The sequence below is a fragment of the Nanorana parkeri genome, unplaced genomic scaffold (genome assembly GCF_000935625.1).
Source record: "Nanorana parkeri isolate BGI_ZX_2015 unplaced genomic scaffold, ASM93562v1 scaffold667, whole genome shotgun sequence".
Lineage (NCBI taxonomy): Eukaryota > Metazoa > Chordata > Amphibia > Anura > Dicroglossidae > Nanorana > Nanorana parkeri.
In genome coordinates this window covers 755,961-780,679 of record NW_017306935.1, presented here as the reverse complement: position 1 = coordinate 780,679, position 24,719 = coordinate 755,961, and the positions used below count along the sequence as shown (strand labels likewise).

General features: G+C 45.6%; 1 protein-coding gene across 1 annotated transcript in view; it reads right to left on the bottom strand.

Moving 5' to 3' along the window:
- WDFY1 (WD repeat and FYVE domain containing 1) overlaps nucleotides 1-5,714 on the bottom strand; it is a 33,804-nt gene extending 28,090 nt beyond the window's left edge. Inside the window, exon 1 of the mRNA XM_018563488.1 lies at nucleotides 5,539-5,714. Coding sequence (XP_018418990.1) covers nucleotides 5,539-5,672 — 134 coding nt within the window. The 5' untranslated portion in view covers nucleotides 5,673-5,714. The remainder of the gene's footprint in view (nucleotides 1-5,538) is intronic.
- Nucleotides 5,715-24,719: the final 19,005 nt, after the last annotated feature.

The window sequence follows — 24,719 nt, the reverse complement described above, 5'->3', positions numbered from 1 at the left end:
ACACGCAGGGCATACATGTAGCATTACACGCAGGGCATACACGCATTACACGCAGCGCATACTAGCAGCATTGCACGCAGGGCATACACGCAGGGCATTACACAAATACATTTGCTCATATTAATCAATACATTTGTGTGTCCAAACTGTATAGATCCTGTGGCACAGTAGGGGTTAATCACTGCTCTAACTTCTGCAGAGTTTACTCACAGTTACAGCAGAAAGCTTGGGTTTCAGAGCCACGGCCAGCCGGGTTGCCCAGGGAACACTGACGCTGACACTCTGAGAAAGAAAACTTGCACTGAGCATGTGCAATGCAAGCAGCCAGGACGCTTCCTCTAGTCAGCACCCCCTCGCTCTGAGGAGGAGCTGCAGATTCGATCTATGGCTGGTTGAGCAGCTGCCTCAGTCCATGACAGTGCCAGACTCAATAGCTTAATTTCCACTCGCCCCACGCAATTTTCACTCGCAATTTGCGAGGGGGCGAGTGGAAATTTTGAGCCCTGTATATAGTACAACTAAAGGCTCCTGTATGGCAGTATAAAGAAGTACCAAAACACAATTACTACAGGATACACAAGCCTCGTAAACACAAAACTTATTTACCTTCTCTGACTGGGCCACTGCCCTTCCTTCTGGAAGGTAACTACTTGTGTTCCCAATGGCCCCATGATGGACTACAATCTCAATACATAGTTACATAGTATTTGAGGTTGAATAAAGACATTAGTCCATCAAGTCCAACCTATTAGGATCTCATTCTAGGAGTACCCGTACCCCTGTATATTACGGTCCCTTAAGAAATCGTCCAAAAGTTTCTTGAACAATTCCACATTCTTTGCTGAAATCACCGCCTGTGGCAGTGAGTTCCAGACCCTAAACGCTCTTACTGTGAAGAACCCCCTTCGCCCCTTGTGCTGGAATTTTTTTTCCACCAATTTTAGGTGGTGGCCTCTAGTTTTTGTAACGGAGTTAATTTTAAACAGTTTATCGCTAATGTTGCTACCACCATTGAACATCCTGTACATGGAAATCATATCCCCCCTTAATCTCCTCACCTCCAATGTGAACATGTTTAAATTTAGTAGCCTTGTCTCGTAGCTCTGGTCCTCCATACCCCTAATTAGTTTGGTTGCCCTCCGCTGGACTTTTTCCAACTCAAGGACATCTTTTCTTAGTACCGGTGACAAATTAGAAAACTAAACAAGAGATTTTAGTCCATCACAGGAGTGAGCTTGGAGCGGTGGCTACTTTACAACACACACAGGGACCATGGGGAACAAAAGTAGCCACCCTACAGAAGTAAGGACAGTGTCAGCACCAATTTAGAGATGATTTGAGGATCTACAGCCAAGTGATACACAAATAAGATACATTTTTGTTAATAGTTAAAACGGACCATTACCCATATCTATAAAATAACAACAAAGACACCTTTTAGCAATGACAATCTACACACACATACTTCTAGATAATTGCCGGCTTTGTATTCTTTGCATATCTTATTTATCTTTTCTTCCCCAGTCTTCTGACAGTGGCCATGTTTACTAAGGGCAGATTACCAGCTCTCCTTTACTTCCTGGATTTCTGGCACATGTGACTAGACATGTGACTAGGACATGTGACCATGCACATCATCTCAGGGGAGAAAAATGCCTTTCCCTGAGATCTCATGAGATTTCCCATCAATGATCTGCGGATGACAAGGAAATCCCAGTGTGCATTGCTTTGGCAAAGTCATTTTGCCCTTTGAAAGCAGGAAGTGAATGCTCTGCAAGTGTAAGTATTTCAATATCACAGCATTTTACACCTGACATGTCTATGTTATTATTAATCATCATACATAGAGGGATGCATTGAATTAGATTTTTGAATGTAAAGGTCCACTTTAACCCTTTCGCTGCCAAGGACGTTCTCAAAAATGGCTTGGCCAGCTGATTTGAAAAATGTTCCGGAGGGCTTGGCAGCGAAAGGGTTAAGGTACTTGAATGCCTTTTTAAAATTTGACCCCTGAGTTTAATGTCACTTTAAATTTAGTTTAAAAGTAACAAATGTATTATTCCTTCCCTAAAATCCCAATCTGTATCCCGTCCTTAAGTAATGCTAAAATGCTGAACTTTTTACAAGGCTAAACTCCACTGCAGAATGCTATTTTTAGTAGGCAGCCAAGTTACAAAGAGTAAGGCGACACAGGAAGACATAGTCTTCCCTATTTGTGAAGTATTACCACAGATAACACAGGAGGAATTGTGTAATAGTCACATCTCGCGAGATCATTTATCATTCTGGCAGGACAGGTATATGCTGTACTGGAATCAGGGCTGGGAAAACTATCTTTGTGTCTGCAGTAATGTTGTTAATGAAAACTTGAGGAGCCAAAGATTCTCAGTGGAAGGATCTGTTCATACATGCATTTTATGTGTGTTGCACATGCATTGCAATAAGAAGCCCATTCATGTTGAATTGACCACAATACACCAAAGTGCTGAATGCCAGTTTTAATGCAATGCAAAGATCATTCACATCTGTGAACTGCGGTGCATTACAATGCAGGTGCACAGTGCATTGGGATGCTATATAAAATGAACAGCTATACAATGCGGTGTACTGTAGTACATGCATTGCTGTGCATGATAAAACACGTTTTACAGTGTGTTACTGCAAGGCACAGGTGTGAACATGCCCTAAAGCATCACATTGTTGTAGATGATAGTGGTCATTAGTAATTGTCATAAAAGGCAATAACAAAGCACTGGCCAACCACATTTGCCTCATCTAGCTTAACCCCATCGCTGCCAGCAAAGTTTTATGTACATCGCTCCCACCAGGAGTCTGTTTTGTTGTGTAAAGCCAATGGTCAGCTTTACACTGGAAGCCATTCCGGTGGTTGAGCTGCTGCCAAATCAGTTCCAAGGGCCGGTGAAGCCTGCCCCCACCCCCACCATTCTTCTTTGGCCACTGGACCAGCACCACAGGTGTCAGTAGGTAGAGTGGAGAGAGACCAGCGAACATCTGTTTGCCGATCACCTCCCTGCCGAATGAAGTCAAAAGCGACACCAATTACATCACTTCCGGTTCCTCAGCTGTCATTCCCCAGAAGCCGGGGAGGGAGCTATTGGAGCGTGATCTGCGCTCCAATATCATCTTTGAAGTGGAAAGGTGAAACTAGGGGGTCTAACAGACCCTTAATGTCACCTTGAAGAGAACCTGTCACCACTAATATACTATCACCCGGGGGGCTTGTGAGCTTCCCCCTATGTGACAGCAATGAAGTGTAAAAAGAAAAATTTAAAAATACCAAAAAAAAAGTTTTCTCCCACCCATGCATAGTAATGTAAACACGCGTCAGGTGCACCTACATACAAAAATGACGATTGCATTACACATGTTGGGTATCGCTGCATGCGCCAGAGTGAGAGCAATAATTCTAGGGCCAATATGATGACCTGTACAGGCTTTTAAAACGCCGCCTATGGACAATTTGGGGTACCATTATTTGTCGCCTTTAACCTTGGCATGTTGGGTATCTAATTACTTAGCATGACCTCATCTTTCAAATGTAAAATAAAAATATGATATTGTGTTTCTGAGTACTAAAATTAACTTATTAGTGTAATTTTTACTGAAATTTTGGGTTTGATAAGGAGTTGAGCTGATATAATGCAACGTAAACATTTGCAACTGCCGCCATTTTATACTACAGGGTCTTTGCTTTCAGGAAATATACAACTCTTGGACTAAAATGTGGATTATAACATGTGAGCAAACAAACGCCTTGGCAGTGAAAGGGTAAAATAAGCATCAGTGAACTGCAGCGGAAGTAGAGCGTTATTTGCCAGTCAGTGGATGGCTGTGTCTAAAAATATCTCTTCCGCTATGAAAAGACATGAAAGACACTTTCAGCAATGCTTCCCGATAAAAAACAGGAGATGGCAGACAAAAAAAAAAGTTACTGTCAAAAGTGCACAAATATTGATCAAAGCTCATGCACCCTGCTGATTGGAGAGCTCTAGCTGTGACTCCGCACAGGCGTGCTACCTCTGCTGCTTCTCCTTTCACTGTCCAGTGACAGGGTGGACGGTGTTAAAAAGACCTGTAAATTGAATTGTGAAACTGCAGCAGAGAAGGATTATGTGTAATCTCCTGCCAGGCAGGGCTGCGTTTAGTGTTAATGCTGTTTAAATGTCAGAACTGGATGGACAGAAATACAAATCCTTTGGCAGATAAAACAGGTCCCGGGTAAGTATTTTATCTATGTATTTAGCCTTTCGTACCATTTACAAGAACAAGATGGAGAATCTGCTACACAAACAAGTGGTTAGAGACAAGGAAGTAAGAAGCAGGTCATCTATGTAGTAAAAGGCTAGAAGGGAAGGGCACGGGAAGGGCAGTATATGTGTGCTCTATGTAGGGAATGGCAGTGTTGGTCCCTCTCTTTAGGGAAAGGCAGACGGTGCGTCCCCTCTGTGCGCTGGAGGAAAGGCAGACGGTGCGTCCCCTCTGTGCGCTGGAGGAAAGGCAGACTGTGCACAGGAAAGGGCGGTCTGTGCGTCCCCTCCATGCAGGAAAGGGCGGTCTGTGCGTCCCCTCCATGCAGGAAAGGGCGGTCTGTGCGTCCCCTATACAGGAAAGGGCAGTCTGTGCCCCCCCTATACAGGAAAGGGCAGTATGTGTGTCCCCCTATACAGGAAAGGGCAGTCTGTGTGTCCCCCTATACAGGAAAGGGCAGTCTGTGCCCCCCCTATACAGGAAAGGGCAGTCTGTGCCCCCCCCTATACAGGAAAGGGCAGTCTGTGCCCCCCCTATACAGGAAAGGGCAGTATGTGTGTCCCCTTATACAGGAAAGGGCAGTCTGTGTGTCCCCCTATACAGGAAAGGGCAGTCTGTGCCCCCCCTATACAGGAAAGGGCAGTCTGTCCCCCCCCCCTATACAGGAAAGGGCAGTCTGTGCCCCCCCCTATACAGGAAAGGGCAGTCTGTGCCCCCCCTATACAGGAAAGGGCAGTCTGTGTGTCCCCCTATGCAGGGAAGGGCAGTCTGTGTGTCCCCCTATGCAGGAAAGGGCAGTCTGGGTGTACCCTCTATGCAGGAAAGGGCAGTCTGGGTGTACCCTCTATGCAGGAAAGGGCAGTCTGTGTGTACCCTCTATGCAGGAAAGGGCAGTCTGTGTGTCCCCTATGCAGGAAAGGGCAGTTGGTGTGTCCCCTATGCAGGAAAGGGGAGTCTGTTTGTGTCCCCATACAGGAAAGGGCAGTCTGTGTGTCCCCTATGCAGGAAAGGGCAGTCTGTGTGCCCCCCTATACAGGAAAGGGCAGTCTGTGTGCCCCCCCTATACAGGAAAGGGCAGTCTGTGTGTTCCCCCTATACAGGAAAGGGCAGTCTGTGTCCCCCATGCAGGAAAGGGCAGTCGGTGTCACTGTATGCAGTAACGGACTTGCAGGGAAGAGTCACTCTCCAGGGGGCCGTGACGTCAGAGACTGATGTGCGCTCCCCCGTCTGTCACTGAGGTGTGTGGCCTCCTCCGCCCTGAATAATTACCGGTCCTCGCTGGCGGTGATCACGCCGTCCTCTCGCGGGATGAGGCAGGCGGAGGTGACCTGCTCCCGGTGCCCGGGTATCTTGGTGAGAAGAACAGGGCCGTGCGGAGACCGGGAGTGTATCTCAGCCGCCATGACGAATCATGTGACCTTTACGGGACCATAGCTATAATACATGTGATAGCGGCGCACAGTCACTCGCCCAGTACCGTAATGTACTGTGTAGCAAGTCCTCCATAGTCACAAGTTACTGTGGTACAGAGAGAATTGCGCTTAAACACAGTGTAATACTTCAGATGTTGTAAACAATAACACGAATTTCTCTCGTGTAAATAGTTCCATTTAGGGGAGTGAGGTTTTCTATTGTAATGAATGTCCAAAGATAGATGTGTCCGACATGGTGCAGGAAACATAACTCATGACCTAAAGCGCTGCGCAAACTCTTGGCGCTATAGAAATTCTGTATTATAATAATAATGACCAAAAGACGATATCAGACAGAAGATCTGTGGTAGAAATCGTCTGAAGGAATAACAGTGGAGGGACTAGGATTGCCACCTTTTCTTCAAGTAAAACCCAAACACTCTGGCACTGAGGGAGTATGGAGACCAGCTATAGAGGACTACAAATCCCAGCAATACATTATACAGCACTACAAAATAATATGAAGCGACATACTCTGCTGTTCTAGGTTGGCACCCTGATGCCTCTGGTGGTCTGTGCGAGCTCTTAGATGGGGTGTGCAGGCTCTTAGATGGGGTGTGCGGGCTCTTAGATGGGGTGTGTGACTCTCAGGTGGGCTGTGCGACTCTCGGGTGGGCTGTGCGACTCTCAGGTGGGCTGTGTGACTCTCAGGTGGGCTGTGCGACACTTGAGTGGGCTGTGCAACTATCAGGTGGGCTTTGTCACATTACCCTGATGATGGGACCCTGTGCGGCCCCGAAACGTTGCTTTCTTGACTGTGACGAGTTGTCCAAATAAATTGACATTTGTTATTTGAATAACTGGCTGGCTGGACACCTGGACACAAGACTCCAAAACCTGACTGCCCTTGTGAAAACAGGACTGTGGCAACCCTATGGGGGACTTAATTAAAACTGGAGCAAATTGAATCTGGAGCCACTGGCAGAACTACCAGGGTCGCAGTGGTCACAATTGCGACCGGGCCATGTGGTTCCGCCACTTGGGGGGGCCCAGCGAGGAATATGAGGGCCCCTCCAATCGTGCTGCTCCTTCCCTGCCACGCTGCCACCCGCAGCATGTACGGGCGGCTGTGCGGCAGGGCTGGAGAGGCTGTCACTGGTCAGAATGTGCTGCAGGCACCGCCGGGCAGCACATTCTGCTGTGAGGACCCTCTCCTCTTAGACCCGCCCCCTGGCCGCGGAGACGAGGAAGAGGGCCCTGCAGGAGACGGAAGGTAAGTCTGGAGTGGGAAGGGGGTGGCGGGGTGGTAGGAGGAGGACGCGGGAAAGTGTGTGTGGGGGGATGCTGGTAGTAGTGGAATTCTGTAGTGCTGACTTTTATTATAATGCATTGCTGGGACTTGTAGTCCTGCATAGCTGGTGGTATTCTGCATTGATGTATAATGATTATACAGTAATGCAGAATAGCTCCAACTATGTAGGACAATAAGTCCCAGCAATGCATTATAGTGGTGGGGGGGGGATGCTGGTGGTATTCTGCATAGCTGACTTTTATTATAACGTATTGCTGGGACTTGTAGTCCCACATAGCTGGTGGCATTCTGCATTGCTGTATGATGATTATACAGCAATGCAGAATAGCTCCAACTATGTAGGACTACAAGCAATGCATTATATTTTTAAGTAGGGATACACCAATGCCAATACTGGGCATTTTCAGTACTCATATTCGTGAAAATGCCCCGATACTAAATGCAGATACTGGTGTTCTGTCGAGAACGCCGACGTAGTCGAATTCATGCCGACCTCAGCATCTGCGCTTGCGCACAGACCAGTATTATTGAGGAAACAGGGATTTATTTACAAAGTATTTCGTTTAAATTGTTAATTGTGACTGTTAATAATATTCCATCAATAATTCACTGCCATCCATCATTTCCTGCCATGGACGGTATATTATTAACGGTCACAATTAACAATTACAAACAAATACTTTGTAAATAAGTGCCAGTTTCCTCATTAATCCAATCTTTTTGTAAGAGCAGATACTGTGTCAGCGTTCTCGACAGAACACCGGCACTAAAATTTTAAACAAGCGGCTGTCTGGGGTCCCGCGCTTGCTGGGGACCTCGGCAGCCTTCCTGTTAACATGCGGTGCCTTGGGGGGGGGGCCTTCATGGTTTCTTGCACCGGGGGCCTGAAGGTTCTAGTTATGCCTCTGTCTGGAGCAGTTGCCTATGTCAACCAATCAGCTTCTCTGTTTCATTTTTAAAGATTAACTGAATAAAACAAGATAATTGATTAGTGTGGGCAACTGCTCCAGTTTTGATAAATTCCCCCAGTCTATTTAGCACATAGCGATCAGAGGCTCATCCTCATATAGTAGTCACATTACTGAAAACAGTGAGGTGTTATGTTTATTATCTGATCTTTAAAGTATACAGTATCTCTAGTCTAGGCAAAACCTATTTTTAGCTTTGGATACAGTGAGGAACCAGTGTAAGGAGGGCACAGACACTGACCACCAGTGTAAGGAGGGCACAGACACTGACCACCAGTGTAAGGTGGGCACAGACACCGACCACCAATGTAAGGAGGGCACAGACACTGACCACCAATGTAAGGAGGGCACAGATATACCTCTGTATATCATGCTCTCTTAGAAGAATATCTAGACGGGTCTTGAATGATTCCATACTCTCTGCTCAAACCAATGTCTGTGGAAGGGAGTTCCACAATTTTACAGCTCTCACAGTAAAGAATCCCCTTCGCTGTTCAAGATTAAACCTTTTATCTTTCAGTTTCAGGTGGTGGCCTCTTGTACAGTGGTGTAGCGAGGGTTGGGGGGTGGTATTCTGCATACCTGACTTTTATTATAATGCATTGCTGGGACTTGTAGTCCCGCATAGCTGGTGGTATTCTGCATTGATGTATAATGATTATACAGTAATGCAGAATAGCTCCAACTATGTAGGACAATAAGTCCCAGCAATGCATTATAGTGGTGGGGGGGGGGATGCTGGTGGTATTCTGCATAGCTGACTTTTATTATAACGTATTGCTGGGACTTGTAGTCCCACATAGCTGGTGGCATTCTGCATTGCTGTATGATGATTATACAGCAATGCAGAATAGCTCCAACTATGTAGGACTACAAGCAATGCATTATATTTTTAAGTAGGGATACACCAATGCCAATACTGGGCATTTTCAGTACTCATATTCGTGAAAATGCCCCGATACTAAATGCAGATACTGGTGTTCTGTCGAGAACGCCGACGTAGTCGAATTCATGCCGACCTCAGCATCTGCGCTTGCGCACAGACCAGTATTATTGAGGAAACAGGGATTTATTTACAAAGTATTTCGTTTAAATTGTTAATTGTGACTGTTAATAATATTCCATCAATAATTCACTGCCATCCATCATTTCCTGCCATGGACGGTATATTATTAACGGTCACAATTAACAATTACAAACAAATACTTTGTAAATAAGTGCCAGTTTCCTCATTAATCCAATCTTTTTGTAAGAGCAGATACTGTGTCAGCGTTCTCGACAGAACACCGGCACTAAAATTTTAAACAAGCGGCTGTCTGGGGTCCCGCGCTTGCTGGGGACCTCGGCAGCCTTCCTGTTAACATGCGGTGCCTTGGGGGGGGGGCCTTCATGGTTTCTTGCACCGGGGGCCTGAAGGTTCTAGTTATGCCTCTGTCTGGAGCAGTTGCCTATGTCAACCAATCAGCTTCTCTGTTTCATTTTTAAAGATTAACTGAATAAAACAAGATAATTGATTAGTGTGGGCAACTGCTCCAGTTTTGATAAATTCCCCCAGTCTATTTAGCACATAGCGATCAGAGGCTCATCCTCATATAGTAGTCACATTACTGAAAACAGTGAGGTGTTATGTTTATTATCTGATCTTTAAAGTATACAGTATCTCTAGTCTAGGCAAAACCTATTTTTAGCTTTGGATACAGTGAGGAACCAGTGTAAGGAGGGCACAGACACTGACCACCAGTGTAAGGAGGGCACAGACACTGACCACCAGTGTAAGGTGGGCACAGACACCGACCACCAATGTAAGGAGGGCACAGACACTGACCACCAATGTAAGGAGGGCACAGATATACCTCTGTATATCATGCTCTCTTAGAAGAATATCTAGACGGGTCTTGAATGATTCCATACTCTCTGCTCAAACCAATGTCTGTGGAAGGGAGTTCCACAATTTTACAGCTCTCACAGTAAAGAATCCCCTTCGCTGTTCAAGATTAAACCTTTTATCTTTCAGTTTCAGGTGGTGGCCTCTTGTACAGTGGTGTAGCGAGGGTTGGGGGGGGAGGGCGCAGTCTGAAGGGGCGCGACTGCAGGGGTGCAGAATTCCGATCGCCCAACACCCAGGACATGCAGTTCCCGGGTGCCGGGCAGTTGTTGTTTTTTTCTACATTTAGCCCTGCTGTCCGAAGGAGAGGGGGAGCCATTTTGCACAAGTGATTTGAGTGGCTGTACAGCCACATGTGCTGAATCCTTTCTATTGGAGGGCACGTTCATAAAGAGAACCTGTCACCTCTGAATGCTATCACACAGGGGCGTGTTATCCCTGTGTGATAGCCATAAAGTTAAGTGAAAAAAGTTAAATTAAAATTAAAAAAAATAAAAACATTTATAAAAAGTAAAAAAATTATAAAATAAATACATATTATTGTGAATAATATTTTATTAGTTTGCACAGCCCAACCTGAGACCCCCACAGCCCACCTGGGACTCTGCACAGCCCACCAGAGACTTTGCACAGCTCACCTGAGACCCCCACAGGCCTCCTGAGACTTCATGCGAGGAGACTTACCTGCATTCTTCCTCCTTACAGCGGAACATTCGTCCACTAGGTGGTCTGCTGCAGCACAATACATGCAGAGGTTCTGGTTCCTGCGTCTGGCTCTTTCATCCCGTGATATGGGACCTCTGATGAGGCCAAGCTCCATGGGTTCAGCGGGAGGAGAGGAGGTGGTTCTACGGGGTACCCAAGGTATCCCAGTGATTTTTTCGGAACGTCTCTCTCTCAGACGACGGTCTATGGATATAGAGAGCTGCATCAGGCCGTCTAAGCTGTGTGGGAGTTCGATTCGGGCCAGTTCATCTTTCATTGCTTCTGAAAGACCCAGGCGGAATTGGTTCCTGAGACTGATGTCGTTCCATTCCGTCTGGCGAGCCCAGCGTTTGAATTCTGCGATGAAGTCCTCTACGGGTCGTTTCCCCTGCCGGATGTTTCTTATGGCGTTTTCTGCTGTCATCTGTCCTCGTATAATAACGACATGGCGGTGACGAACCCGATGTATGATTCCAAGAGGGGATCATCAGTCTCCAGATATGTATTCGCCCAGGCCCCGGGCTCCCCTCGGAGGTAGGAGATCATCGTGCAAACCTTTATTCGGTCATTTGGGTATGATCTGGGTTGAAGTTCAAACATCAATTTACAGGCATTAATGAGATCACTGTATTCCTTACGATTTCCAGAAAACACGTCAGGAGGACTTACTTTAGGTTCTGGGCCTGGAAGGGCTATGGCCGCATCAGGCACTCTCTGAGAAATAGTCTCACGGAGGGCCTGGTTTTTCCGTACGGAGCTCTGTCACGTTCAATGAGAGAGCCTCCATTTGCTGGGTGAGCTCTAGAATGTGCTGCGCCAATTCCACTGGATCCATTTTCTAGGGTCTCGCTATACTGTAAGGTTCGTTCCGGTTTGACTAACTATATATGGATCTCAACTGTGGTGTTGAGGGTACGGGTATCAGAGTGGCAGCTGCACCTCGCTTGCCCCGTTTTTAGGAGAGGCTGAGAGGGAGCTGCCTCACATCATTCCCCGCTAAGGTGTGAAGGCTTGGTTACCACAGAGTGTGGTGTTCAATCTGTAGAGAGTAAATGAGTCCGTGCCCCAGGGTGTTACCTCAGCAGGGGTTAACGATCAGCGATGGTTAGCATGCACAGCAGTGTTTAGGCTAATCAGTGATGAGGAGTATTCACAGCAGTGGAGTGACGTCAATCCTGGCAGAGAGAGAGATCCCGGCGATCCACAACGCGCCTGCGCAGTACGACCACGGGCACTGCCACCCGAGGCCATCACTCGCCGCGAGCGACCCGGGGCAGGAGGAACCCGCTGTCCCTGCACAGGCCCGCGACGGACGCCGGCACCAGACCCCACCAGGGTACGTCCCTTACAACATGAAACCGCCACAGCCCACCTGAGGCCCCCACAGGCTACCTTAGACTCCACACAGCCCACCTGAGACCCCCCACAGCCCACCTGAGACCCAGCACAGCCCACATGAGACTCCCCACAGCCCACATGAGACTCCCCACAGCCCACCTGAGACCCCCACAGCCCACCTGAGACTCTGCATAGCCATCCTGAGACTCTGCTCAGCCCACCTAAGACACCACACAGCCTTCCTGAGACTCTGCACAGCCCTTCTGAGACTGCACAGCAATCCTGAGACCCCGCACTGCAATACTGAGATCCCGCAATGCCCTCCCGAGACCCTAGAGACATCAGGCCGCCACCCTAAAGCAACGCAGAGTATGTAGCTTCATATTATTCTGCATTGCTGCATAATAATTTGCTGGGATTTGAAGTCCTCTATAGCTGGTGATGTTCTGCATTGCTGTATAATGTATTCCTGCGTGGCGGGCCTCCATGGTGGATCAGTGTCTTTAGACCCGCCTCTGTGTCCTCTTCTTTTGGTGCGGCAGCACCCCTTCTGATCCACCATGGAGGTGAGGCTTGAAATCACTTCATTCATGTCTTTCCTCCATGTCAGATTAGAAGGCAGCATCATAAAAATAGCAACAAGCCCAGAAGCGTCTCCTAAATTAACAAAGCAGCTATTTTCGGCTGACAGTCCAGTCTTTAAACACTTTAACAATGAGCCCTTCTTGAACATTTAACAAATTCTGCTGTTTTGCTGATACTCGCTCCATGGCTCGCGCCAACAATCATCCCCGTTCAAAGGCTGTTAAATGGCGTTGTTTACCCATATCTTCAGAAAAAAGTCACTGCTACTGTCGTGGTAAACAACCTGCTTCCGTATTTATGATGGTCTGGCCCTCTAGCAACTTCAGCGCAGAATTTTAGCTAATTATAGCTAATTTGCCTACAAACGTCAGGTGGTCATAATAAACTGGCCACTCAGTGTATACTTAGGCTCTCAACGTCAATTCCCCTTCTCTCTCCGAAATTCACACTTTGGGTCAGCCTGTCATTTCTTCACCATTGTCATGAGGCTCCCCATAATATCAGTATCCCATCATGGACAGAAAAAGACATAGAAGAACTCAGGGTATAATGACATGATCACATTTATGTAGATCATAAAGAATCAATGCATAAACATGATTGTTTTAAGCCACATTTGTGTTTTTCACATATTTCCTTTATATTGCTTTTCCATGATAACAGGTGCAGTCATTTAGAGGTTGGATAAAGCATTTACAGGCCTATTCACTAAAGGGTGAAGAGTTTGGAGAAGGCAGGAGAAGTAAACAATCTATGACAACATAGCTGAACAGGAAAGTGAGCTGAATTGGACAATTTTTTTCCAAATCAGCTTATGTTGTCCTATATTGTTCACTTCTCCTGTCTCCTCCAAACTCAACACCCTTTTGTGAATAACCCTGTCAGTGTAGTGAAACACATTTGATAGTTATATAGCCTAATTTGTCATAGAGGTAAGTACACCAGACAAAAAGGGACAACTGAGGAAAGAGGGACGGGGGGCTGACATTGGCTGACAGTAGGCTCTCCTCCCCGCTGGGCTCCGGCTGCAGCAGTCTGTGTCCCTTCCGATCCCCTCTGCCTCTGCTGTTACATGCAGGGAGAGCAGCGGGGATCAAAGGGGACACAGGCCTCAGCATGCAGTGGGCTCCCATTGGGTAGGAGAACAGGGGGAGCAAAGCTGGTGCGGCGGTGGTGGAAGGCTGACAAAAGGACAGGGGGCAAGGACGCAATTTCTAGTCACCATGGCGACCTGGCGCCTGGAACTTGTCGAGTCCTGACCTATTCCTTACTATTATGCCAGAATAAGTCCTAAACTATGTTCAACAGATTGTTATTCATTAACTTGTTGGTTGTGATGGGAACAGAGGTGGACAGCACTTTTAAAAATGCCATGTGCAGATAAACAGCTCCATATTTAAAAACTGTTTGTTCAGGGCCAATTTTTTTTTTTTTTTTTTAAAGAAAATGTTCAATGCCTCATGCATACAGACAGAAAAAGCTTCTAGAAGCATTTTTAAAACATTTTTTTTATGACTATGAACGCATCGTACAACGTGGCATACTTTAGAGCAGGGTTCAGGGGCATAAAAATAAAATGTCGAAGAGCAGCTTACTGGCATCATTTATGCACATACAAATGTAAACGCTCATGTATGCATGTCAATTGATGCTGGTGGCTTGCATTAGTAAATGTACTCTTTTTTTTTGCAATAATTTTTATTTTCCAACATAAACATAAAACATACATGTTACAGATATAATGATAATTCTAATTCTAAGACGCTAGTAACAGTCACCTTCTTGATTACATTCGCAATTCTGTTGTTATGTTTCAACTGTTAACATAGAGATCAAGCCGTATAGACTTTAGCGTCTTAAGATGCTTGTTGAAAGGGCCAGAGTACCCTATCTTAGAAATAGAGATAGAAGGAAAGAAGGAAGACCAAAAGAAGTAGAGGGACTGGGTGGGAAGGGGGAAAGGGATCTGTGGCAGCGGAGCAGAGCCTCCAGGTCAGGGTGTCCATTTTAGAGTGACGTAAGACTCGTGAGGGGAATGGTTGGGTGCGCATGTGCCCACCAGGGGTCCTAGACCTTCCGGAATTTCTTTTGAGTGTCCATCAGGATACTGGACAGTTTTTCGTTAATGAAGAATGAGTTAGATTTAGCAGGTTTGAGAGTCTTAATGGCTGCTAGAACCTCCGCCTCAGTGATTTCCGCCTCCATCCTCTCCACCATGGAAGCCGACAGGGTGCCCTGGGGAAAGATTGTGAATAGGGAATCCGCCCTGTGGATGTCAAATTGAGATGGGGGGCTATACAATTTGCGCAGGATGCAAGCAAATTTGGAAACTATGTGGGAGGGGTTTGCCGTCAGGGATCCGTTAGAGAGCCGCAGTTTAATAGGTTTGGCTCCTCTAGGTTTTGCATTCAATAAGTTCGCTAACATGGATCCTGGCTTGTTGGATCGTGCATAGAAGGAGTGTTTTGCCCATCGGAGCTGCTTCTCGGCTTTGTCGTTAAGGAGGAGATTCAGTTCCACTTTTACCGAGGCTACTTGTTTGCGTAAAGTGGCTGAAGGAGCGGTTTTCCAGGCCGAGTCTAGAGATTCTAGTTCAGCATAAAGAGATTGGATTTTGTTTTCCCTATCCCTTTTTCTGCGGGTGGCTAGGCGGATGAGATGCCCCCTCAGGGTCACCTTATGGGCTTCCCAAAGAGAAATTGGCGAGGTTACTGACCCCCCATTTTCCGCAAAATATTGAAGAATGTGTTCCCGAACGATCGTCGCCGAGTCAGTGAATGTGAGTAGGGAATCATTTAAGCGCCATGTATAGGAGGGTGGACTAGACGTTAGGGACACACATTCGAGGAGGATTGGAGAATGATCAGACCATGGGACAGATAATATTTTGGATGATTTTATTCTAGGGAGGAAGGACTGAGAAGTAAAGATATGGTCGATACGGGAGAAACTATCATGAGGGTTTGAATAAAAAGTAAAATCTTTGGCACTGGGGTTATTTTCACGCCAGCAATCTATCAGGGTGTGTTCCGAGAGGAGAGAATTGAAGAGGTCAATCTCGCCGTGATCCGGGGGTAGGGACCTTGCTGCGGAGCTCGATGAGTGCCGATCTAACTTGTGATTGAGGACTAGGTTGGAGTCCCCCATCACCAGCAGAGTGCCCACCTTGTGTCTCTCGATCACCCCTAGTAAGTGAGTGAAGAAACGAGAATGTCTCGAGTTAGGGGCATAGTAGGAGACAATTGTGATATCCATGTCCATGAGTGTGCCCAGTAGTATCAGATATCTACCTGTCGGATCAGCTATTTCTTTGGTGCATGTGAAGGGTGTGGCACGATGGAAGGCCAAGAGAACTCCCCTCTTTTTCTCCCTAAAAGTAGCATGAAACACTTGAGGATAAGCCGCGTGTAGGAATTTGGGCCTAGATGCATCAGAAAATTTTGTTTCTTGTAAGCCCACAATGTTTATATTGCGGGAGGCATAATAGCCGAAAGCCTTCCTGCGCTTGCGCGGCGAGTTCAGGCCCTGAACATTGTGGGTTATAATTTTATAGGAAGACATCATAATAGATAAGAAATTGACTCACCATCCAAGTGGAGGCCCGGCTGATATGCTGCGAGTAAGGTAGGATCCGTGAACTGGCGGTTCCGCTGCCACTAGGAGGAAGGGGGGGGAATCTGACAGGGGCAGGGAAGGGGGAAAGAGATAAAGAGAAGAAGACAAAGAAGACAAGTAATATACATGTGAAGCACATTCAAACGTCCGCAGAAGTCTGCAAGTATAATGCTCAATAGCATTACAGACAGTGGGGGTACCTGGGGCACCCGGACATGAACTAGCTAATAGAGTACATATGTTTAAATACTAAACGGTGCGTAGAAGCTATAAACAGTAATACTAAACATTTTGGCACTACCAGCCTACGGGGGGTCGGGGGGTCAGGGAGGAGGGGATATAGGTAGGGTAAGGGGAGAGGAATTAAGCCCAGGGAGAAGAGGAATGAGCAAGGAGAGGGGAGATGATACGGAGACATGCCGCCAAAACACAAGCAATATGCAAACAATGTAATCCGTCATGGTACTCCTGATTAAGTATCGAGTATAGCCCCCCTATGGGGCTATACTCGATACTTAGAAGCCTTGTCTCATAGCTCTGGTCCTCCATTCCCCTAATTAGTTTGGTTGCACTCCGCTGGACTATCTCCAGTTCAAGGACATCCCTTCTCAGTACCGGCGACCAAAACTGGACCGCGTACTCCAGGTGTGGCCGAACCAACGATCTATATAGTGGCCCAATTATAGACTTGTCTCTGCAATACATCCCCTTCTTAATACAGGACAAGACCCTGCTAGCTTTGTTTACCGCAGCCTGGCACTGCAAGCTACCATTGTTGGTATGTAAAATGTAGGTAACCAGGGATCAGCTGGCGCAGAGACAGGAGAAGCTTCTGCTATGGACAGTTTGGTGCGACTGGGTACAGTTGGGGCCTCTCCCGACTCTGTATCACCCTGGCCATTCCCCGCAGATGAAACTTGGGGGTCGATTTATGAACAATTTGCAGAGCTTTTTCCTCGCAAATCGCTGTGAACATTTGTTTTGTGCAAATGAAGGCAAAAACAAACATTCTTATTATGTTTTCTTTTCAGGTTGAATGTAATATAATCTAATACTACATTATGATCACTTGATGGGGCTGAAGAGAATAGAAAATGAGTATTTCCTATGTTCCTCAGCTCCGTTTAGTGACCATGATGCGGTATTGTCTAATATTACATTCAACCCGAAAACATATAGGGGTCTATTTACAAAGCTAACGAAGGATCTAGCCGTAGCTTCGGCTGATCCTTTGGGTAGCTTCGGCCCCAGGGCCCCTTCGGTTCAGGGAGGCTGTACAGGCTATTCACTATAGCCCGTACAGCCCCTGAAGTTGGCCGGGGGGCTCAGTCGAGCCGAAGGCATATGCTTCGGCTCGACTGAGCCCAGGGAAAATTCGAAGCTGTCTGGTCGATAGCCTGCTTCTGACAGCTGGGCGGAGCCAGCCGTCATCTCACGGCTGGAGAGAGATCAGCGTCCCTGGTTACCAGGTAACCAGAGACGCCGTTCTATCATTACACTGAGAACCCATCGGAGCTGCTGTAAAATCACAGCAGCTCCGTCGGGTTCTGTGTGTAATGACACATGTCATTACGACGAGAGCTTAGGAGAGCCGGCAGTGATATGAAAGCCGACACTGCTAAGCTCTCATCTTAATGACAGAACAGCATCTGTGGGTTACTAGGTAACCAGCAGATGCTGTTCTGTCATTAAGATGAGAGTTTAACAGAGTCGGCTTTCATATCCCCGCCGCCTCCGACAAGCTCTCATTCTAATGACAGCTGGTCCCGGCCATTAGAAAACAGTTGGGCGGAGCTGTCACTGCTAGCTCCGCCCAATCATTTTCTATTTTTGTTTTTTCTACTTTTTTAACTGTTTTTCTATTCTGCTCGGTACCACAGAGGTACCGAGCAGGTTAGCCGAGCCGAATGCCGCTCAGCGGAATTCGGCTATTAACTCACTGCTGTTCGGCATCTATGAGTATAGGCCGTACAGCAGCGAGTAGCCTGCCGGAGGTTCGGCTCAGCCGATCCAGATGTTGGCACGGCTGAGTCGAGCTCCTTCTGCACTTTAAGTTGGCCAAACATGCTGAGCATGTTTGGCCGACCCGAAGCCACCCGATGTATGGCTGTGTTCGGCTAACAGTGTTCGGCTCACTTCACTTCGGGTCTGTTGTTCACTCAGCTGCCTACGGCAGCTTTGCGAATAGACACCATAATAACAACTGTTTTTTTTCGGACTATTTTCACTAATTTTCTATTCTGCTCTGTACCACGGAGGCACCAAGCAGAATAGCCGAGCTGAATGCTCGGCGGCATTCGGCTATTCACTCACTGCCGTTGGGCCCCTACGAGAATAGGGGCGAACGGCAGCGAGTGAGCTTCCAGAGCTTCGGCTCAGCTGATCCAGATGTTGGATCGGCTAAGCCGAAGTACTTCTGCACTTTGGCTCAGCCAAACATGTAGAGCATGTTCAGCTGACCGAAGGCAGCCATACAGCGCCGATGTACGGCTGATTTCAGGCGATGTACAATGTAGGACATTTGAGTTATTATAATGTTAATAAAAACTGGTTCTGTGTCACTGTGCTCATTATGACTAAATGTGACATGCTTTGTGTTGGATATGTCGCTGTCCTTAGTGTTTCAATCTGATGGGACATCATAGAATTGGTACTTGATATAGGACATTCACTGGCAGTGGTGGATATGACTGCCACGCCACTGATAGACATGTGCAATTCGTTTTGTTCTGAATTTAAATTATGACAAATTTTCGGAAATTTGGACATTCGGATGCATCCAAATGAAATGCATCGGATGAAAAACAATATCCGAATTTTTGATAAGGAAAATTTCGGATGCATCCGAATTTTTTCCCGAATTTCATTCGGAGTGAATTCATGCTGTTAAACCTTAAAGTAAAAAGAAAAAGCATGGAGTCCCCTCCCCAATTCTTATCAGATCCTTTAGGTCTGGTAGGAATTTTAGGGGGGACCCCAGTACCAAAAAAAACAAAAAATAAATGGGTCCCCCCAGCAGACCCCAAAACAACAGGGCCAGGATTGTGGGAAAGAAGCCCTTGTCCTCATCGACATGGGGACAAGGTGCTTTTTGAGTGGGTCCCCCCCTGGCAAATCACCCTCCCTATGTCGAGGGCATGTGTCCTGGTATGGTGCAGGGGGGGGAGCACGCTTGTAAAAGGGATTTTAGGGGGGACCCCACTTTTTTTTGTATTGTTTCTGTGGAGTGTCAAAAGCTAAAAATAAATATTAAATTTTTGTTTTTAATGTCACTTTGTTGCAATGAAAATTTGTTCGTAATTGTCTAACGCATCCGAAATTAACAATAATTTCAGATTAGTCCGAATCCCGAAACGAATTGAATTTTGGACCCGAATCCCGAAAAATGGGTATGGAGTGGAAAAATTGGTACTATGTTAATATAAATAACTAGTATGTTACTATGGTACTATGTTGTCTCTAACACTTCATCTTTCTCAGAGGATTTATTTTTCATATACATAGCAGTCCTATTGAGATTCTCACAGCAGTGTACATACAGTAAATGTGGATGAAAGTACTATTTAAATCTGCGCACAGCAATTTCAGCAGGCTTTTATGAGCAGCATACATACTGTATATGTGGATGGAAGTAATGTTTGACTCTTCTGTACAAAGTTATAAGTGGAGTACAATGTGATACCAATTCTTCTGAATCACTCATGTATACGGTATATGAATATGAATGTAATATGACCATGCTGACCAATGAGAAGCACTTCTGAGCTGGGGAACAGGCTCTTGCAGTAAAAAGTGCTGCTCATTGGTATTCGTGGTTATGCGACCATGCTCACCAATGAGCGCACACCATTTGCTAGCATTTTGATCATTACAGACTGCGAGGCTAAAGTATGGTGTACAGATCGCCACACCGGCTGGCAGGGGTATCACACAGGTAAGTACAGTTGGGACTGGGGGGAAGTGATGGGGGGGTGTAAGCGAACGTGTCGATCTGGCATGATCCGCCGAAACGGACCTGTTTTTCTGGACCTGGCCAGAGTTTGGGGTAACAGGATGTAAACTGACGCACGCCCGTTTAGATTAATCTGCCCATAGACTACTATCAGCCTTCCATTCAGATCCACCTAAAAAACTAACAGACGGACCTGATTGGAATGCCCGTGTGAAAGGGACCCTTCGGTTTACTCTGTACTACACGGTGTTAGGTAACCCTAGGGACAACAGAAAGCTGCTGCTATTTTCACACCCTGTGATAGTTTGGCCACTACAAGCACCCTTCACCACAGCTCCTGAAAGCGGAATAAGGTGTACTTTGGCATCTTTGTCTTGCCTTGGTTCTCAGAGAATCTTGTTCTGGTCTGGCACTGGGTACATCTTACAGTATATACAACAGACATAATCAGTGCACAGGGGGCAAGCATCACTCTTGCAGGAAATCTGCTTGGTTTCAAACATTCGGTCAATACATTATTGTTCTCTCATGACACAGAAAAGCCAGTACTGTGCCGAACTGTCTACTGCAATGGGAGTAATGAGGAGTTTATTTGTCACACTGTGTAGGCTAAACGCACATGTTTGATATAGAAAGGATCCGCCACATATTTTATCACATAAATAAAACAATCAGATCCCCCCACATATTTTTGGCTAAATCTAATCACATATACTGTAATTGCAGTGTATAACCTGTCATTTTGGCTGGATCTGGCAGCAGTCAGGATCACGGCAGGGTATTTTCAGGCTCTGAGTCTTGATGAGGTTGTCACTGCAGTCAGGATTTTTGTATGCGTTTTTTACTTGGTGTTTCCATATTATTAACCAGATTGGTTATTGGTCTCACAACAGAGGTCAGTAGTATGACCTAGACCTGATGTCAAGCACTGACTGTGATTCCTATGAGACAACAGCAACTTCTGCAGACATTATTTAGGAAAATCCTACTAGCTACTTAAGAATTATTTGGGCCATAAACTATAGTTCATCTGAATTATGAGTGACTTATAACAGTCTGTTATTCATATATGAGCATTTGTAGGCTTGCGCATAAAAGCATACGAAAGTATGTTGGAATCATTTGGTGACTGGATCATTACCTAATGTCTATCCAGCCTGTAAAGTTCAAGGGCAGTTTAAGACTGGAAACTTTTTTACTTCTGGAAAGACATCTGAGTGTGGGTTATAATCTGTGGTTATCTAAAGAGTGGAAACATCCAAGAGGATAGTTCCTTTTGATCTCCAAGAATAACAGAAAAATTCAAGAGGATAGTTATTATCTCCAAGAATAAGACATTAGAGCACACAGACTTTTTATTTCCATCATGAAAAACAGACATAAGGACTGAAAGAAACCACTGGCTATTCCACTGCCATTGCTGCCATTTTATCCTTGTTTATGTTGTCCTCAGTTGGTCTTTTTTAGAAACAATGCTTGCATTTTCCAATTTTCATTCAGAATTCTACTTCCTTTTTTTTTTTACATTTGATTGTACAAAGCTAGAAGAATTAAGAACAGAATGAAAAATGACCACACGATTTCATCTGTTGCTTTCTGTCTGGAGCCACTTTTAACAGGATTTTGTTTACCACATAAATACTGCAAAAAAGGTATAAGAACATCTAGACTGAATGTTAGCCACACAGTAACTATTTACAATCATTCTTTGCTGTTCTTCCAACAGAGAATCACTTTATACCTGTGAAGTGTTACTATCAACTATTAACAACAATTTGCTATATGTTCAAAGTGAAAACATAAAAGGGAAGAAAGCACAATGCAAATGTTCTTGTGGACATTAATTTATCTTCCTTTCTGAATAAGTTGAAGAGTTTATTATTCAGTAAAAGGTAGAGACAGCAACCTGTGGAGAAATATATATGTACTGTATGGACCCATGACCTCTGACGGAGACCCAACTTTCTGACACTGGGCCCTACATTGCACCCCAGAATTCTTAGGTAGTCTTCAGATTTCATAATGCCATGCACAAAGTCAAGACATCCAGAGCCTGAAGCAGCAAAGCAACCGCAAAACTTCAGTGAACCTCCACCATGTTTGACTGTAGAGAATGTATTTTTTTCTTCAACCTCCCTGGCGGTCTGATTATCTCCGTTTTTTTTTTCAATTTTTTACTTTTAAATCTCCCGCCGGTTCTGCCCCCGCCCCCTTGCAACGCAGGTGCTCGCAAGGGACGGAACCTGGAAGACGGATGCCAACATCGGCCGGAGGACACAGCAGGGCTCGTGGACAGGGTAAGTTACGCACAGTGTAATCCCGAGTGTGGCTCGGGGTTACCGCTTTTGGTACTGAAATTTAACCCCGAGCCACACTCTGGAATACCGCCAGGGAGGTTAAAGGCCTCATTTCTTTTTCTGAAAACAGTAGAATGATGGGCTTTACCAAAAATATGTCATTTTGTTTCGTCTGTCCACAGCACATTCTCCCAAAAGGATTTTGGCTTCCTCAGGTAAGTTTTGGCATTTTAATTTTCCTGTGTCAGCAGTGGGGTCCTCCTGGGTCTCCTACCACAGCGTCCCTTTTCATTCGGAAGGCAACGTATAGTGCGAGCTGAAACAGTTGTACCCTGTACCTGAAGATGAGCTTGAATTTGTCTGGAAGTTGATCGAGGGTCTTTATCCACCATTCCAACAATCCTTCATTGCAATCTTTGATCAATTGTTCTCTTTCACCCACGTCCACGGAGATTAGAGATAGTGCCATGGGCTGTAAACTTCATGACAATGTTGCGCACAGTGGACACTGGAACATTAAGATCTCTGGAGATGGACTTGTAACCTTAAGATTGTCCATGCTTTTCCACAAAAACTTGGAATGCAATTATTTCTTGCAATTTGGAGAAGGTGCCAATCATTTTTTCCAGTCCATTTTTGGAGTTTTGCGTGGAATGTGTCAGATTTGGCTTTTTTTCTCCACTTTTTGTGTCATACCAATACAAACAAAAGAAATAAACATAAGAATGCCTAAACATTTGTAATTGCAACAATTTTCTGAGCAAAGTGGTGCATTATCTGACAGATATGCAGGGGTGCCAATATTTCTGCCCATGACTGTATATACATACATATATATGTATGTGTGTGTGTGTGTGTGTCTAGAAGAGGTAAAGGTAGTTTACAGGAGAACCAAGCTCAGTGAAAGTAAGCAATAATATGCAGTGAAAATGGTATTTTGTAATTATTATATTGGGTCTCATAAATATGGAAATAATCTCTGGATGTGATTCCCACAGCTGCAGAAGTGAGAGCGAAGAACTGAAATATAAAAATTTAGTACTATTTAAAAAAGAACTCTGAGCAGAATTATTCTTAACTGTTGAAGTGGGGCTACCCCAACACTGCAAGGGTTAAGTGCTCATTTTCGACTTTAGGGACGAAACTAGAAAAGTTACACTCACCTAAACCTCGCAGCTGGCTTTCTGATAGACCGGTCCCTGCAGCCTCTCTACCTCTCCGCTCCAGTTATTAAAGGTCCTGCAAGTCATGACATCCTATACTATGTATAGGACGTGAGGACGCAGAGGGACATTTCATCGCTGGAGCAGAGATGGGGACAGGCTCCAGGGAGCGGTCTAACATCCAGACGGCTGCGAGGTTCAGGTCAGGTGAGTATAACTTTTCTTTTTTATCCCTAGACAAAAATGAGCACAAAGGGGTGGCCCCTTTGCAAGGGTTAAGAATAATTCTGCCTGAAGTTCTTTAAACAGATACCACCATTATAATTAATCAGGTGCAGTTCGCCTTTAAGTTCAGCTTCCTCCCGCTCCCTGTTTATCTTTCACTGTTAAATCCCACGCTGACTTCATCCAGGCCCAGCTGGGTGTTGGAAAAGAAAATCCTTTATATTCCAGGCTGACTACAAGTTCAGTACATACCATCCCAATGATGCAATGTGACCTGGTAATATAAGTGCTCAGAGCTCCCTCTGCCACAGTGCAGCACAGACGAGTCAGAGAAAGAAATGATCAGATAAGACTTTATTGTGTTTGATGAAATTGTTCTGGATGTACATGTGTTCTGTCTGAACGGAAAATACCAAAACTGGTCCAAAATTCTGCAGCTACACGATACAGCTGAACTAAGAAATCAGATCATATTCTAGTTGTCTAGAGGGAGAGTAAACTAAATTCTGTCTAAATAGATTGTAAGCCCTCAGGGGCAGGGCCCTCCTTACCATCTTGTCTTGATTTGTATTGTGATTGTAATGTCTTCCTTATATTGTAAAGCGCTGCGCAAACTGTTGGCGCTATTTAAATCCTCTATAATAATAATAAATACTATAGAAAATATGTGCATGAGAGAGCTCAAAACTGAACTTTGACCAGGAAAAAAAAAGTCCCCACCACTCCTTTCAAGACAATTTATCGTTTGTTTTTATGACTTACATATACTTATCTTAAAACAGAACTCCAGGCAAAATCTTTATCAACCCTTCCAGTGGGCCTACCCCTGCACAGAAAGGTTTAAGTGCTTGTTTTGGTCTAGGGAGGAGAATAAAAAAAGTTATACTCATCCCAACCTGTTATACTTTCCCAACCTGAAAAAAGTAATTTCAGGGAGGTGCCCTTCTCATTTCAGGGAGGTGCCCTTCGTCCGCCCCCCCCCCCCCCCCGCGG